General features: G+C 36.1%; 1 protein-coding gene across 1 annotated transcript; it reads right to left on the bottom strand.

The window, feature by feature from the left end:
- Positions 1 to 3,171: 3,171 nt before the first annotated feature.
- On the bottom strand, positions 3,172 to 4,602 carry LOC126630194 (uncharacterized). The gene has a single exon (XM_050300310.1). The coding sequence runs from the start codon at positions 4,600 to 4,602 to the stop codon at positions 3,172 to 3,174; it is 1,431 nt and encodes a 476-aa protein (XP_050156267.1).
- Between the last annotated feature and the right edge of the window lie 12,802 nt (positions 4,603 to 17,404).

The following is a 17,404-nucleotide window of genomic DNA, read 5'->3' as shown; positions in this document are numbered from 1 at the left end:
TGTCCCGGTCCTTCCTCTTTCTCTCTTCTGTCTGTTAAGAAACGTTGATATTTTTGTCTAGCTGAATGAATTCGAAGAAGAATGAGTGAAGAGGTACAGAGTGAAAAAGATTGATAAATGGCAGCTTCTCACTCTCTGCAAGTCAGAGAGGAGCGATTAGCATTCTATATTTCTTCTTCTGATATGCACTTACACACACAAAACGTGTGTAAGGGAAAATTATAGTTAAAAAACAATTGGATCATTTCTCTCACAGTACTTAGATCACAACCGCTCATCTAACATGTAATAACACAAGAAAAGTAAGACCAAATAACCACATGGCACTCATGGCCTTTTTTTACACATAAGAACTTCACACTTGGCATTCTTAGCACAAGTGAATACACATTTAATCTCATCTTATTTCTAATACTCAATCAGCTAGAGACTTATAATTCAACACTCCCCTTTAAGTCTTGAGCTGATTTCACTCCAAGCATGCTCCTGAGATAATTGAACCGATCTTTAGGCAGAGGTTTTGTGAAAATATTAGCTAGTTGCTCCTTAGTTGGACAGTACACCAGATCAATGATGCCATCCTTCAGTGCATCCTTGATGAAATGGTATCTTCTGTTAATGTGTTTGGTCTTTTGATAGAACACAGAGTTCTTGGTGATTGCAATTGCTGAGGTGTTGTCACAGTGCACTGGAGTGGCTTGGGTTTGAAATTCACCAAAGTCTTCAAGAACAAATCTCAACCAAATGGCTTGAGTAGTTGCTTCTGAAGCACTGATGTACTCTGCTTCTGCGGTGGAAAGGGCTACACAATTTTGCTTCACGGATGTCCATGAGAATACTCCACTGCCAAAGGAGAAGGCATAACCAGAAGTACTTTTACTGTCCTCAATTGATCCACTCCAGTCACTATCACAGAACCTAATTAACATTGAGTTCTTACCCTTCACATATTCCAGACCATAATTTAGGGTGCCCTTAATGTATCTTAGCACTCTTTTAGCAGTTCCAACATGCTTACTGGTAGGGCAGTGCATAAATCTGGCTAACAGACTGGATGCATACATAATATCAGGCCTGGTTGCAGTGAGATATAGGAGACTTCCCACCATACTTCTGTATAACTCTTCACTTGCTGCACCACTTCCATCATCCGTGGTTAACTTCTCAGTTGCAACAAGTGGAGTAAGCACAAGTTTGCACTCTTTCAGACCAAATTTGTCTAATAAGTAGCTTGCATATTTCTTTTGGTGGATGAAAATGCTTGAAGTTGTTTGAATTATTCCCATTCCAAGGAAATGATGGAGAAGACCCAAATCAGTCATCTCATACTTTCGTTTTATGTCTTCCTTGAATTCTTCAAACATTTGCTTGTTACTCCCAGTATAGATTATGTCATCCACATAGATTGACACAATCAAAATGTCTTTCTCTTCTGCCTTGATGTACAGTGTTGGTTCACTTAAACTTCTTGTAAAACCACACTGTGAGAAATAAGTATCAATCTCTCCATACCAGGCCTGTGGTGCTTGTTTTAGACCATACAAAGCTTTGTGAAGTTTATATACTCTGTCTTCCTCCCCTTTAGCTACAAAACCATCAGGCTGCTCTACATAAACCTCCTCTTCTAGAACACCATTTAAAAAAGCAAATTTGACATCAAGTTGATAGAGTTTCCAACTCTTTTGTGCAGCCAATGCTATAAGGGTTCTGATTGTATCTAACCGAGCAACAGGAGCAAAGGTCTCATTGTAGTCTATTCCTGGTTTCTGGGCATATCCCTTTGCAACAAGCCTTGCCTTGTTCTTTTGCACAGTTCCATCTAGGTTGAGTTTGGTTTTAAACACCCATTTTACTCCAATTATAGGCTTGTTACGTACTTGGCCTGTCCACTAACTCCCAGGTTGCATTCTTTTCAATCATGGAGAGCTCATCCTTCATAGCATTCATCCAGGACTCATCCTTAGCCGCATCTTCATATTTCTTTGGTTCTATAATGCACATATTACATTGAGCAAGTACATCATCCAGCTTTCTCCATTTTAATGGAGTATGATGAAATGAATGAGTGTCACTCACACCTGCACTTGACTGTGAATTGATCTGTGTATCATCAATACCACTTGCAGCTTCTTCCAATATGCCAGATGATAAACCACTTGAAACTTGAGTGTCATTTTCTGTATTCTCACTTCTTGGTGTATCAACAGAGTCAAACTCATAAATAGGCAGTGACATATGTCTTTCTGTGCTTCTTTGCCAATCCCAAGCTGAGTTTTCATCAAACACAACATCTCTTGACAGGATCAGTCTTTTAGAGATTGGATCAAATACTCTGTACCCTTTCTCACATTTTGCATATCCAACAAAGACTCCTTTTATACTTTTGGGTTCTAGCTTGTGTCTTAGCTCGGATGGAGTATGAACATAACAAACCGAGCCAAAAACCTTCAAATGGGCAATACCTGGTTTCCTTTTGCTGTAAGCTTCAAAAGGTGTTATGCTATCAAGTGATTTGGTAGGACACCTGTTTAATATGTAGACTGCAGTGTGCACAGCTTCTGCCCACATATGGTAAGGCATTCCTTTGTCATGAAGCATAGACTTGGCCATTTCAATCACAGTTCTGTTTTTTCTTTCAACCACTCCATTTTGCTGTGGAGTGTAAGAGAGAGACAGTTGTCTTTGGATTCCTTCTGTGTCACAGTATTGATTGAATTCATTTGATAAGAACTCCCCTCCTCTATCACTCCTTACACATTTTACTCTCATACCATTTTGCAACTCAGTCATGGCCTTGAATTTCTTAAAACAAGTAAGAGCTTCAGATTTGAATCTAAGAAAATACACCCATATCATCCTGGTTGCATCATCTACAAGCAACATGAAATACTTGTTTCCTCCTGTAGACTCATTTCTCATCGGTCCACACAAATCAACATGAACCAATTCAAGTGGAGCACCTGCTCTTTGTGCTTGACCACTAAGAAAGCTTTCTCTGTGTTGCTTACCATATTGACAGCCTTCACAAACTCTGTCATACTCATCTAGATATGGTAGACCATGAACCATGTCTTTATCCTTCAATTGCTTGATTCCACCAAAGTTTAGGTGACCTAATCTTCTGTGCCAAGTCAGAGAACAATGAGCAAAACTAGTCTTCAACACAAGTTGTTACTCAGGCCTTAGAGATAGAGGATAACACCTGTTTTCTTTCATTTTTACACGGATAATTTGACATTTCAGAGAAGGACCATAAAAAACAGTACACATATGTCCACCAAACACAAGATAATATTCGTGCTCATCCATTTGTCCTACACTTAATAGATTCTCTTTCAAACCAGGTAAGTACATGACTTCTCTGATGTATTTTCTTCCTCTGTTAGTCTCAATTTCCAGTGATCCCATTCCTGCCACATTAACTAACACTCTTGTTGGCATTTGAACTTTCCTTGCAACATTTGTATTCACATCAACAAGAAGATCAACATTCCCTGTCATATGATTACTGCAGCCACTATCTATGTACCAATCTCCATTAACCTTAGTCTCAGCAACTGCACAATTTGCATAAAATATGTTTCCTGTCACTTCCATTTGACTTGCATAGTTTGCCTTTTGAACAGACTTTCCAACAGTACACTCTCTGGCCCAATGTCCAAATCTATCACAGTTATGGCACTTGGATTTCCCCTTATATCTACATTCACCATAATGAAACTTTGAACACACTTTACATTGAGGTTTTACACTCTCTTGACCCATAACCTGTGAGGAAGTACTATTCTGTGCAACATTTGTGAATGATTTTTGCTGAAACTTTGGTTTTGAATCCCACTTCTTACCCTTTTGATTCCAATTTCTCTGTGGTTTAAAAGTACTAGACTGAGCATAACTTCGATTCTGCCCTTTTGAATTAACAGTAAGAGAAGAAAATGCTCTCTCAGTTGCATTAGAGGAATGCAAATCAAACCTCTGCTCTTGACTCTTCAATATAGCTAGTACCTTTTGCAGTTCAACAGATTTTAAACATTTGGTGTTTTCTATCACTAAGCATATATGATCATATATCTTAGTGAGACTGATTAACACCTTCTGAACTAATCTCTCATTTGACAGAGTTTCACCAAACGTCTTCATTTGATTAATCAGATCATTTAAACGAGTAAGATACCCAGTCAAAGATTCATCATCACGCATTCTAGTGTATTCAAATTCTCGTCTAAGATTTTGGAGTTTCACAGATCTTACCTGATCCCCACCGTGATATTCGCCATATAACAGATCCCATGCCATTTTTGCTGAGTCTGCGTTTGCGATTCGAGGGAAGATCTGATCGGAGACTGTGCTTTGAATGATTCCGAGAGCTTTTGCATCTTTCATGAATATTGCAGCCATTTTCTCATCATCGTCAGCATCAACATCTGTATCTTCATCAGTCTTAGCTTTCTTCTTCTTCGAATCGGAAACCGAAATCCCTTTTTCCACCAGATTCCATAGTCCATATGACTTGAAAATGGTAACCATTTTGATTCTCCAGAACTCATAGTTCTCACCGGAGAAGATCGAGGTCCTCACTTCAGCACTCCCAGATCCAGCCATCATGAGCTTGTGTGAATCCGGAAACACGTAGTTCTTAGATCACAGACAGACTCCGGCAAACTTCACCGAGTCCAGAAACGGTGATGTTTGAGTTCACAGAACACGCCCAGATCTAATCGAAATCAGGCTCTGAGGCCATGTTAAGAAACGTTGATATTTTTGTCTAGCTGAATGAATTCGAAGAAGAAGGAGTGAAGAGGTACAGAGTGAAAAAGATTGATAAATGGCAGCTTCTCACTCTCTGCAAGTCACAGATGAGCGATTGGCATTCTATATTTCTTCTTCTGATATGCACTTACACACACAAAACGTGTGTAAGGGAAAATTACAGTTAAAAAACAATTGGATCCTTTCTCTCACAGTACTTAGATCACAACCGCTCATCTAACATGTAATAACACAAGAAAAGTAAGACCAAATAACCACATGGCACTCATGGCCTTTTTTACACATAAGAACTTCACACTTGGCATTCTTAGCACAAGTGAATACACATTTAATCTCATCTTATTTCTAATACTCAATCAGCTAGAGACTTATAATTCAACACTGTCGTGGCTGCCTCCTCTTTGGTGGCTGCTCTTTTTTTAATTTTCTTCTAATTGTTTTTTCTGCACTGACCTGCTGCTGTGCTGAAGAGGGATAAAAACCCCCATTTTCATTTGTAACAGCCCAAGGCTTGAATAACCTTCTTTTCTTAATTCTAATTCAATGGGCTTTAAAGTCCCATCTTATTAGTCTTCTTATTTATTTCCTTATAGACTTTTTAGCTTTTTCCAACTGGTTAAAACTCCTAATAAATAGGAATTTTAATCTTCATTTAATCTGCCACATTGATACACGTTTGTAGAAAATTTCGTATTTGTGCGTAGCTTGACCTTCATGTACTAAAACTGCCATAACTCCCTTTAGAAAAATGATATTCAGGAACCGTAAAATTCTTTGGAAAATAGACATCCGTTGCTTTCCAAAGATATATGGCACATCTCCTGGTTCTTCCCGAGTCAATATAGTTTAATCCATGAACTCTAATGCTTTGCATAGGTTGTGCTGATGACATAGGATTGTAAAAGCCTTTTTTAGCTCCTTTTACACTCTTTGCTTGTTACAACCTACAAAAACACAAATATAATGTACAATCTATATAGAAGAGTAAAACAAAGGTGTAAACAAGGAGAATTATTAAATATATAATAGTGAATTTACGAGCATAACACATTTCCTCTCAAAAGGCTAACTCTTCCTTTACCTTGCCTTTTTCCTTCAATTTTCTAGCCTTGTTTCATCTCGTAGCCCAAGGTATGGAAGATTGACCTAGAGACGGATTTTCTAGCCTTGTTTCTTGAATGATAGGAGATACTTGTTCATCCCCAATTGTATTTGAGGAAACATTTCTAAACATCAGCGTAGGACCAAATCTTTCTTGAGGTGGATCTTGAAATAACACTAACCCTTTACAAATTTCTCAACAACCTTGATTAGTAAAGGGGTTTTTTCATGTCATCCATAAACAATTGCTCCGCTTGGCGTTCCTAGAAAATATAATTACAATAATTAAAGGAAATTAATTTATGAAATTAAATGTAATATAATTAAATATTTAAAAGAACTTGTGAAAACATTTACTTCGTCGTATAGATTAGCTCTGTTTTCATGTCTCCTTACAACCCTTATCACAGCTTGATGCCATTTATTCAAACTTGGATGAAGATGTTTTTTCCATTGTGAAGAACAACTCTCGTAGTTTCTAGGGTTCGGTGGAGTGGTGTCTTTGTAGTACTCATAGTACTTTTTGGACGTACGAGTCCAAATGCCTTCACTTGTTTGGGAATTAGCCTTGACACTATCTTTTGAGACCCATCTATAAGCCTTGCAAAAAGTTTCATCTTCTTTTCAGGTTCAAGCCTTTCCTTTGGTTGAAGATGTGGCCATTTGAAAATTATTGAAAAAATTAAAGGAAAGATTATTGGAAGAGGTAAGAAAATAAAATGTGAAGAATTGAAATAAAATAAGGTAAGATAGTATGTAATGGTGAGAAGGATGCAAGAAATGGTGTAGAAATGGCTTTGGTGTTTATTCAAAATCCAATGGCTACATGACGTCACGTTACCGTTGGCAATGGACTGGGCCTACCTAAATCGAGTTGGTTGGCTGGCTGGCTTCCTTTGGCTAGCCTGCAAGCCTTGTGGCTGTTTTATGGCCCAATGGGGCCCACAAGCCTTTTGGCCCAGCCTCGATTAGAGACCTTTTTGTGTCAAAATGAGTTATATTTTGACCTATGACCTTTGACCGGGTTGGTGGGAGATGACCTAAGACACCAGTTCAAGGTTTAGAGGGACGTATCATTCACCACGACTCTCCTCAATCTCAGTTCCACAACCCCAAGGCCACATGACACGCTCTAACCTGGAATGTCAATTAGGACTCTGAATCGAGCCGTGCTAGCCGACACCTGGAAGGTGACGGAGCTATAAAGTGTAATGATGTGAAAAAAGTGGATAAATTTAAACCTAAAAGTGTCTAAATGCAAGAGTGCGCTGTGAGCGGAAATGAACTCATTTCACACGTGACGTCAAAGCATAAGTAAAGTATAGTAAAGTGAATTGAAATTCATACCATCGAAGGTAATCTTCAATACCAAAACTTGCCACGAATCCTCGTCAATACGAAAGTTTTGCTACTAGACCTGGAGGGATAAAGACAAGAGTGAGTGAGCCAGAAAAATAAGGCTTTAATAAAAACCTTCTAAACAATATAATACCTCATCGTAACACCTGTTTAGCTTCCAGAAAATCATACTACGAATAAATATGAAATCAAAAGTATACTAAAATTAAATCCAAAAGTATACCACTACACAACATCTTATTAGCAATATAAATAATCAAGTACTTAATAACCCATACTAGCACGTCAGTCGGAGTCACCTATGGTGACATGTACGACTACAACTATATCTCATCGATCAATGCTAGCTCATAAGTTGGAGTCACCTAAAATGACTTGTACAACTTATCCATATCTCATCACATCTCCCTGTAATATGTCAGTCGGATCCACCTCTTGTGGCCTATACGGCTGAACCTATAGCTCATCATATATCCCTGCACACGAGTCGAAACTACCTATAGTGGTTTGTACGACAGGACTAGGTGTAAATAAGTAAGCTCAAGTGCTACGATCACGTGAAGACTATGCGAATAAATGCGGGTCACCTAGGAGTCGGAACCACTTATAGTGGTATGTATGACAAGATTGTGCACCTACCTTGGATCTAAGGTGAGCGTAAGGTGCGCGAGGTGAATATCATGTGAAGGACTGTACCCTGGCCAAGGGCGGGAGCACTAACATCGGGGTGCAAGTTTGTGAGCTCTAACTGCATCTATTGTAACATATACGACTCATGGTCAACCTGTACGACAGTGTCGGAGTTGCCTAAAACATACATGCAGTCATGCCATAACTCCATCATCTCAACTAATACAATAAACTCACCTGAACTTACCTGGGTGTTCTGCGTTCACCTTTACACTTCAAAGCGTTCACAATAATTATGTGCAAGTAGTATACATATAGATAAACCATGATGAACTCTAATACTCAACCATGTTATAGTATTTTCAAGTGTATACATATGTATAATAAGGCATAAAATGCATAAGCTGTGACGTCCTACTCCCAAACTATTATTTTCGGGAATAATTATCGATGATAAGCCCAACTAGACACTAGTTTAATTAAATATCTTTACTTACAATTCTTTACTTCAATTTCTCAATTCCTCACACATTGCTCAATTCCCCAAACAAGGCTTTTGTCTTGATTATTTAATCTCATTTATTGTATGGATGCATCTAACGTCTTGTTAGACTGCCTACATACCCTAAATAGGGATCAAGCCAATCGTAGTTCACAGTAATTATTTGTAGGTAACATGCATAAATTAATTTGGCAGGGGTCCACGCTATGACTCTTTAGTACGAATATCGAGACATCACGAACCATTGTCGCCTATGGCCAAGTCCAATTTGGCTGGAAAAAGCTCCAATCTTCCTCAAACCTGCTGGAACCTAGAAAATGGTATGCTTCAATTCGACCTCCATACTCACCATGACACCTCAACCATTGCTTGGGCTTTATTCCTGAGGTTGAGGGGAGTCTATGGGTGGTGGTAATTGGTTGGGTTAGCTTCAATTTTTACGGATTGTCGCCATACACCCACACGGACCACCGTCGGTTTTTCCTCCAAAATACCACCAAATTCTTCTAATTTTGGGATGAAAATGGAAGGGAGAGGGTTAGGGTAGTATTTCCAGGTAGTGATTCAACACAATTCACCGGAAATTGGTCGAAAAATGCACGGATTTGGCCTTGATACTCAGCCGGGTCGCACGGGTCAAGGAGGAGACCCGATTTCTCCCTCCTTCTCACCTTCCCTCATTTCCCTCCTTTCCCTTCTCTCTGGTTCGTCAGTCTTCTCTCTTCCTCTCCTCCGATTGGGCAGCAGCCCTTCTTTCTGCTCTCTCTTGTTCCCCCCTTCTTCTTTCTCTTCTTCTTCCACTTTTAAAAATCACTAAATGATAAATAAAATATAGGGAGTTTTAACGAAAAGCCCACGGTACTATTCACTTTAACAAAAAACCACATTTTTACACTAAAAAGTCAAACATGCTACTATTCACTTTACCCTTTATTTTGTCCTTATCATTAAAACTCAAAGTTTTCAAATCATTTTCATTAGTTTTCCTTAAAATATAATAATCATAAAAATAATAAAAATATATAAATAGTGACTAAACAAAAGTACTTCTCAGGTTTACAATTCTGTCAAACTTTAACCGTAACCCCAAATCCTCTTCTGCTTGTACCTACGAGTCCGCAACGTCGAGTACTTCAAGAAAACACTAAAAGATTAATTCATACACCTCGCTATACGTTGGTCAATGGGAGTCAAGACCCTTGCCTCTAAGGGCATTGTCGTAAAATCACACTTTTAAAATTAATAAAAATGTAAAATTTGGGACGGGATGTCACACCACACCTACTAATCTCTTCGGGTCAACTTGACGTAGAATTAGTGCCGCTAGCCCAAGGCAACCTCCCAGACCCTAAAGTTAGGGGGCACCAAAATATGTTTATAAGCCCATATACATGTATAATAATAAATATAAAAAAGAATTTTGTACGAGTACCACATGAACTTCTAAGCATGTGTGTCAATACAATCTGAATTTTCAATTTTCAGTTTGTACCACCTAAACTCTTTTAACTGTTGGAATCTACTACCTACATTAATTTTTGTCCCTTTTACCGTTAAAACATGTCATGCGCCCCTCATGTGGAGAAATATTTTTGTCAATTCACTTTCTAGGACTCGCTAAAGTCAAATAGTACGAAGGCAAAAGACATTTGTTCTGTAGCGGCGTTGGAGTCAGGTCATAAAGAGAAAGGGAGACGTTGCCTTCAGGTTTGATTTTTGACAAGGGTTGTTGAGGAATTAAAATAAAAATTATGCAAAAATCTAGTCTTTCATTTACAATGAGTTTTAAAGATTTTTTTTATAGGCTAGCAAGTAGGTATGGTTCATCTTAATTTAGTAAAATATTAAATTTTCAAACTCTTATAGAGGGAATTGCCGAACTGGGACGGTAGAAGTACCTAATGTTGGCGCCATATTGACTCAAGCAGAATTGTTTTTGAGCCAATTTGATCCTATGAAATTAATTAACGAAAATATCCCTATAGTTGAAATGCTTTAGCAATAAAATTGATGGAATGTAACGTAGGTGGTAGACTCCAACCCTTAAGAAAGTTAATGTAGTGAAAAATAAAAAATGAAAAGTTCGGATAATACTATTGCAGATACTTACAAATTCAGATGATACTTGCGAAAAGAACCGATTAAAAAAAAGGTGGTTAAACTCGCACGCTGCATCGTTGCTTTCCAAGGAGGCGAGCGGGAACAGAGAAAAACGTTCCCTTCCCCCAGTCAACTTCTCCTACTCTTCTTCCAATTTTCAATTTTCTCCACACCACAAAAGAAATATGAAGTAACACTATGAAATCATCAGTCTCCTCTTTCTTCTCTTTGAAAAATCAAATTAAACGGCAAAATCATCACAAGTCTTGTGCCTGCAATGCCACTGATTAATATTGAATTCGGATTTAGTTTATGCACTTTTGTTTTGATGGAGAAGGCAGGAGGCTTTTGATTAAACCACAAAGCAAACCCAGGTTCCATTATTGACTTTACATGTTACTGTGACATCTGTAGAAAGAATTTTTTTTTTTCAAATTGAAATTGTTAAAATTTTACTTGAACCACCAACCTAGACTCAAGATAAGTTAAATAGATTAGCAATATTATAGATTGAAAAGGATAGGTTGGAAAAATACATTGACTATAAAAATCTAATTGAAAAGGATAGGCACTATAGATTATATTTTTTGTTGGAGTTTTATTGCTATTTTTATTTCGTGGGTGCATGCATGTGGTATAGTATTGCTTGAAGCATCTTAAGGTTGGAGATGAAGCATGTAACGTTTTGTCGTCGGCGTACTCTTTTTCTTTTTTTAATATAAGCTTGTACTTGTGGTCTTTTGGTGATATATATTATTAGTGGAATAAAAATTAATTTGGTGGTCAAATTTTTTATTTTTTAACAAACGATATTATTTACATTAATGTAAGTTGACTTAGCCTTATAATGAGCGACTAATTATGTGGTTCAAATTCGCTTTTGGTAAAAATCGAACCTATGACTTTTCACATAAAAACAAAAAAGAATAAAACAAAACTATAGTACTAAGTGACTAAAAAGGTCAATTCTCATGACCACATCATTTTGAAATTTTGCCCTTGGCCCTAAATATCAGGACCGGCACTGTCTTTGTTATCAAATATTTAGAGAAAAAAAGATCTGGCGGTCAATTTCTAATATGGTCTTGACTTATCATGTAAGAAAATCGAAACCTTTTGTACCGCTTGAGTTAATCCACAAGGGACAATCATGCTATTGGCTTGATGCAAAATGTCCTAGAATCGGAGTTGAAATGATATAAATTGTTTACCAATTCACCTGAAACGGAATGAAAATTAATATGATTACTAAAATACCCTTAATCTTAATAATAGAAAAATTCATAATTTTTAATACAATTTCACACACACACACACACACACACACATAGAGTTTTATTAAAATCTTAACAATTCTCATATATTTATTTTTAATAAAACTTGAACTTTTTTTTTATTTCTTAAAGAGTAAAAACCTAATTCAACAAGGAAAAGAAGTAAAAAGCTCAACAACCAAAAAAAAAAAAAAAAAAGGTTTGGGAACCTCTACGATTCCACCACAACTCTCTCTACTCTCCCTGTCTGCATCCACATATTGTTTTTGGGATCATCCCCAAGCGCCAACTCTTGCCTGTCCTGACCTTGTCGAGTTCTATAGGCTTGAAGATCTCCTTTTGGCGGTAAATCATGAACTCCTTGCCTGCGACCATTCTCGGATTTCTCAAGCATTTGCCAGCCGCTCAATGCTTTATGTTATGCTCTTTGCAAAAACGTCTGCAATCGAAATTCGATTCGCAGTGGGTAAGTCACAAGGTTTTTCTTTTATCTATACTCATTTGCATCTCTCTTTCCCCATTCGAATTTGGATTTGGGGTGTCCGAAGTTTGTTTGTAGAACTGTTGGGGTGGGTTGGTGCTAGGTCTTGGAAGTCTGGGAGGTGGTGCGGTGCTTTGTGTGTGGGGATGGGTGTGCTTTAGGTGGTTGAATTGTGGGAGGCAGATGGGAAGGGCATGGCAATTTCGGTTGAGAAGTTTGATTCCTAATGTTGGCTTTCTTCCTGAATTCAATTATCATCTTCAAGTCAGTATTTGAATTCCGGTGATATCAGGAATACGATTACTGGTTTTGGGTGGAGCCCACTAATTTTTTCATTCCCAAAATTTGGTAAATGCCGAAATCATTTGGAGAGGAATTCAATTCCCTTTCTTTTATCTCCATTCCGGTTTGGTAAACAAGCCCTAACAGTTATGGGCTTAATTGATTCGAGGCTGCAAGCAAATGACTGAAAAGTTGCATGGCTGTTGTATAAATGGGGTGTCTTATCCACACACATTTTTTATTTCTCACACACTCCTTATTAAATTCTATTATTTGATATTCTTCAATTCATCTGATTCGACGGTTGAAAATTAAAAAAAAACGCGTGAGAAGTAAAAAAAGGTGTGTAGATATCGCATCCCTATCTTATATTACAAAAGGATTGCCACGTGTTAGCTGGTCATGGAGCAAGTGAGGCAAAAGGTTTTGCTACTCAACATTGAGAAAGAGTTTATTTTCAAGATACTTAGTGAATGATTCACATAACTTTGTAATTATGATTGAAACATTTCATATTATAAATTGTTCTATAACGATCATCACTGTAAAAACTCAATTAAAATTAAAGTCTTTTAGTTAGTTAACTATATAGTAAAGAGATAGATGGTTCGTAAAATTTTTACTAGTACTAACCATTTGTTTTATATTATTCAATGATTAAATGATCTTATATTTTTTTCTTTTTATTTCTTGTAGAGATGATCCTTACTAATTGACCACCAGGTCTCTTAAGAATGAGTTCCTCCTTAATATTTGAGAGAGGCAAGTCTTTTCCACAAGTGAGGGAATTAGATTGGCTCCTTGTGATTGAGGAGGAGTTTCTCCTCAAAATACTTAGTTACAAAATTTCATACTCATGATTGAAACCGTTTATGTTATTAATCACTCTATAATGATCCTTATTAAACCGTTTATATTATAACTGCTCGAAATGGCTAACTCGAAAATGGTTAGCCACTTTCAAGCCGTTGTCCGACTAAACCACGGCGAGTTAGCCTTCGAAAAGGTACGATTCTCTTCGTCTCGTCAAGAAGTATGATTTTTGTTTTTGAATCACTCGATTTCGTTGAGTATTGAATAAATTATGAATGTTTAAAGTTTACCCAGTTTCCGACGAGTTTTCCAGTTTTCCCACGGACTAGTCACCTTTCAAGCTATTTTCTGGCCATCTCCGGCAACCATTGGGCTTCCAAAGGTATAATCTTATTATACACTTTTCTATCTTCATTTTGATATATTATGGGTCGAATTTGGTTAAGAAACGATTGAGTTACAAAGCTTTGAAAATTGCCCAAAGAGTTTTTAACGGAATGACCAAAATCATGGATGGTAGATAATCTCATGGACCATTTCTATTGATTTTCAAACTCAGGGACCATTTCTATTGATCATGCAAATCTCATGGACTATTTTGTATAATAACCCAACTATATAAAGGTAATAGACAAATCTGGTAAAAGAATTATGAATCTATTTGTTACGGTTGATTGAGTCATTGACTAAATGACTTTATTTTATTTTAATTTTTTTATGTGAAAATAATCTTTACATAGTAATTTATAATATGAACAATTCTGGTTATAAACATGAGGTTTCATATTTTATCACAAATTATTTGAAGAAGAACTCCCTCTCCATCTTAAAGAGCCAATTCATTTTCGCAAGTGAGGGGGCGGCTGTTCTAACAACTCATGCTAGCAGCCCTCTTTTCTTTATTTGGTTATATGGTTCTAAAATTGCTAAAGCAGAGGCCTTGAAAAAGCAACAAACAATGGATTCCATAACTCGGTAGGAAAAGATTGTTTAAAGATATAAAAATAATTATTGTAAATAAAATGTGTGAGATTCAAATTCCGTGAAAAACGAATTTAATAATAAGTTGTTGTGACTAATAATTCGTGTAACTTAATCCACATCAAGCATTTATTTTCACTAAGGTTCGCCCGTTCGTCGCTTTGGTACAGATTCAGTCAAATGAAATCAATTAGTCATCAGCAATTCATCAGCAACTTTAATTGACTTAGTAGTTGGAGAATGTTCAGGCTGCTCCTCAGGAAGAATTATACAGTCAAATGTATCAGTTATTCCACATCAACTTTAGCTGAACCATGGTATAAAATATCGACGATATCAGAAATATCGATAGTCCAAAAATATAGAAATTTCGATGGAAATATCGGGATATTATTGATATCGATAAAAATTGAATAAAAACCACGAAAATTGTAAGAAAAACTTAGAAATTTTTATTGAAACTTTGGAGAATGTTTATTTAGTCAATTATCTATTAATTTATAATAAAAAATTAGAAGGAAATGTATTAAATGATGAATTTAACTGATTTAAGTTGATTATACAACGAGCTAGCAAACACTGTGAGTGTAGAAAATATGTAGTAATTAATGAAAAAAGATTAAACACAACATAATTATTTATATATAATGATTTACTACAATATTTTACACTTTATACATTGCATGGTAAGATACATGAGTGATTTAGTACCACATAAAGTTCCTATGAGGTTCAAAATTTTCACTATCTTCATCATCTCTATGTGTAGAGTAAGTTTATTGTGAAGAGTATTCATCAAATGATAAATCCCCAAAATAGTTTTGTATGTAATTATTAACATGTCACTCATATAAATATAAATATTTTAGCATATTATCACTAGAACATAAGTGATATATGGTGGTTACGGTGTTGGAGGAGTAAAATGGGAGGGGTTCAAATCCCCTTTGTGTTTTTTTTTTCTCCATTTTTTCCTTTTTTTTCTTTTTTTTTTTTCCTTCCTTTACATCGATATTTTCGACATTTTAGCAATATTACATCGATATTTTGACAAAATATTGCTGAAGTGTGAGCGAAATTATCGACATCTATATTTTCCGATATTATCGTCGATATTTGTACGATATGTACATGGATATGTTCCGAAATATTCATGATTCGAAAAAACCGAAATATCCTCAATATTTCGTCGATATTATCAATATTTCAGACTATGAGCTGAACTAGTCGTTTGGAGAATTCTAGTCTGCTACTCAGAAAATTTATGTTTCAAGGTTGAAGCCTAGGGAGCATTTTTGCTCAACTTAAATTTTGATGTATACTCACCGTACACTTAATTATGCATTATGTATCATTTCATTTAATTTTGGTTAATTTTTTTTTCAAAAATTGAAAAGGGAACATTTAATGTGAAAGTTAACTAGAATTAGATAAAATGACACATGATAAATGATTAGATGTATAGTGAGCATACACCTTAATTATGATGGTGAGCAATAATAGTCCCTTACTCCCTTAAAACCTACTAATCTATATTACCTATTAATAGAATACTTTTTGTTTACCAAAAATTAAAGAAAATACGATTGTAATCTTTTATGCATAATTGAACCACAATATCAGAAAAAAAATTCGTACATATTAAAGTAATTTCGTACAATTTTTTTTATTATTGTTTTTTCTTTTATCATCCACATGTTTTCAAAGCATATTCCAACTTAAAATAAAAGGTAAAAGACTGTTTACTACTCTCATGTTTCGTGGTTTTCAAGTACATCAAGTTTTTTCGTCTCAGATTCATACCTAAAGTGTAAATTTTGGGACAGTCTCATACATCTGTTAGTCAAACTGTTAAGTCTCCCGTTAACTGTGACGTGGCGCATTGACTGGGCGCCACGTGTCATCCACTTTTTTTTTTCTTTTTTCTTTCTTTTCTTTTCTTCTTCCTTCTTCTTCTTCTTCCTCCGACAGCAACTTTTTTTTTTCTTCCTCCTTCTCCTTCTTCCTTCCTCCTTCCTTCCCTTTCTTCCCCTTCTTCCTTCTTCTTCCTTCTCATTCTCCTTCTTCTTCCTCCGAATCTGGGGAAGCTTTTTTTTTTTTCCTTCTTCTTCTTCCTTCTCTTTTCTCCTTCTTCCTTCTTGTTCTTCTTGTTCTTCTTCCTTCGAATCTACCCAGATTCAGTTTTTTCTTTTCTTTTTTATTTTTTTTATTTTTTATTTATTTTTCTTTTTTTTTTCTTCTTTCTTCTTCTTCTTCTTCCTTCGAATCTGCCCAGATTTAGTTTTTTTTTTTTTTTTTTTCTTCCTCCTTCTCCTTCTTCCTTCCCCTTCTTCTCCTTCTTCGTTCTTTTTCTTCTTCCTCCGAATCTGGGGGAAGATGAAAGTTTTTTTTTTTTTTTTTTTTTGAGGAAGAAGAAGAAGAAGGAGGAGGAAGAAGGGGAAGGAAGAAGGAGAAGGAGGAAGAAAAAAAAAATTGCAGTCGGAGGAAGAAGAAGAAGGAAGAAGAAGAAAGAAAAAAAAAAAAAAAACTTCCCCAGATTTTGGAGGAAGAAGAAGGAGAAGGAGAAGGAAGAAGAAGGAAGAAGGGGAAGGAAGAGAGAGGAAGGAAAAGGAGAAGGAGGAAGAAAAAAAAAGTTGCGGTGAGAGGAAGAAGAAGAAGGAAGAAGAAAAGAAAAGAAAAAAAAAACCGTGGATGACACGTGGCGTCCAGTCAGCGCGCCATGTCACAGTTAACGGGATACTTAACAGTTTAACTAACGGATGTATGAGACTGTCCCAAAATTTACACTTTAAGTATGAATCTGAGACGAAAAAAGCTTGATGTACTAAATGTTGAAAACCACAAAATATGAGAGTAGTAAACAGTTTTTTACCCTATAATAAAAAATAAAATAGAATATTATTAAACAAACAAGAATGCCAAAACGGCTACAAAACTCCAATAAACTACATTGTGAATGACTTACTCTTTAAACTAAAGTACAAACCATATTTATAGAGAACTAAACCTAAGAAACCCTAATTAGGATGGGCTAGACCTAAATACTAAACAAACAAGCAAAACCTAAATACTAAAATAAACCTAAACACTAATATTTTCCAACAGTTGGAT

Source organism: Malus sylvestris, chromosome 7 (assembly GCF_916048215.2).
Source record: "Malus sylvestris chromosome 7, drMalSylv7.2, whole genome shotgun sequence".
NCBI lineage: Eukaryota > Viridiplantae > Streptophyta > Magnoliopsida > Rosales > Rosaceae > Malus > Malus sylvestris.
The sequence above is the reverse complement of the archived record's forward strand: the minus strand, read 5'-3'. Positions and strand labels throughout refer to the sequence as shown.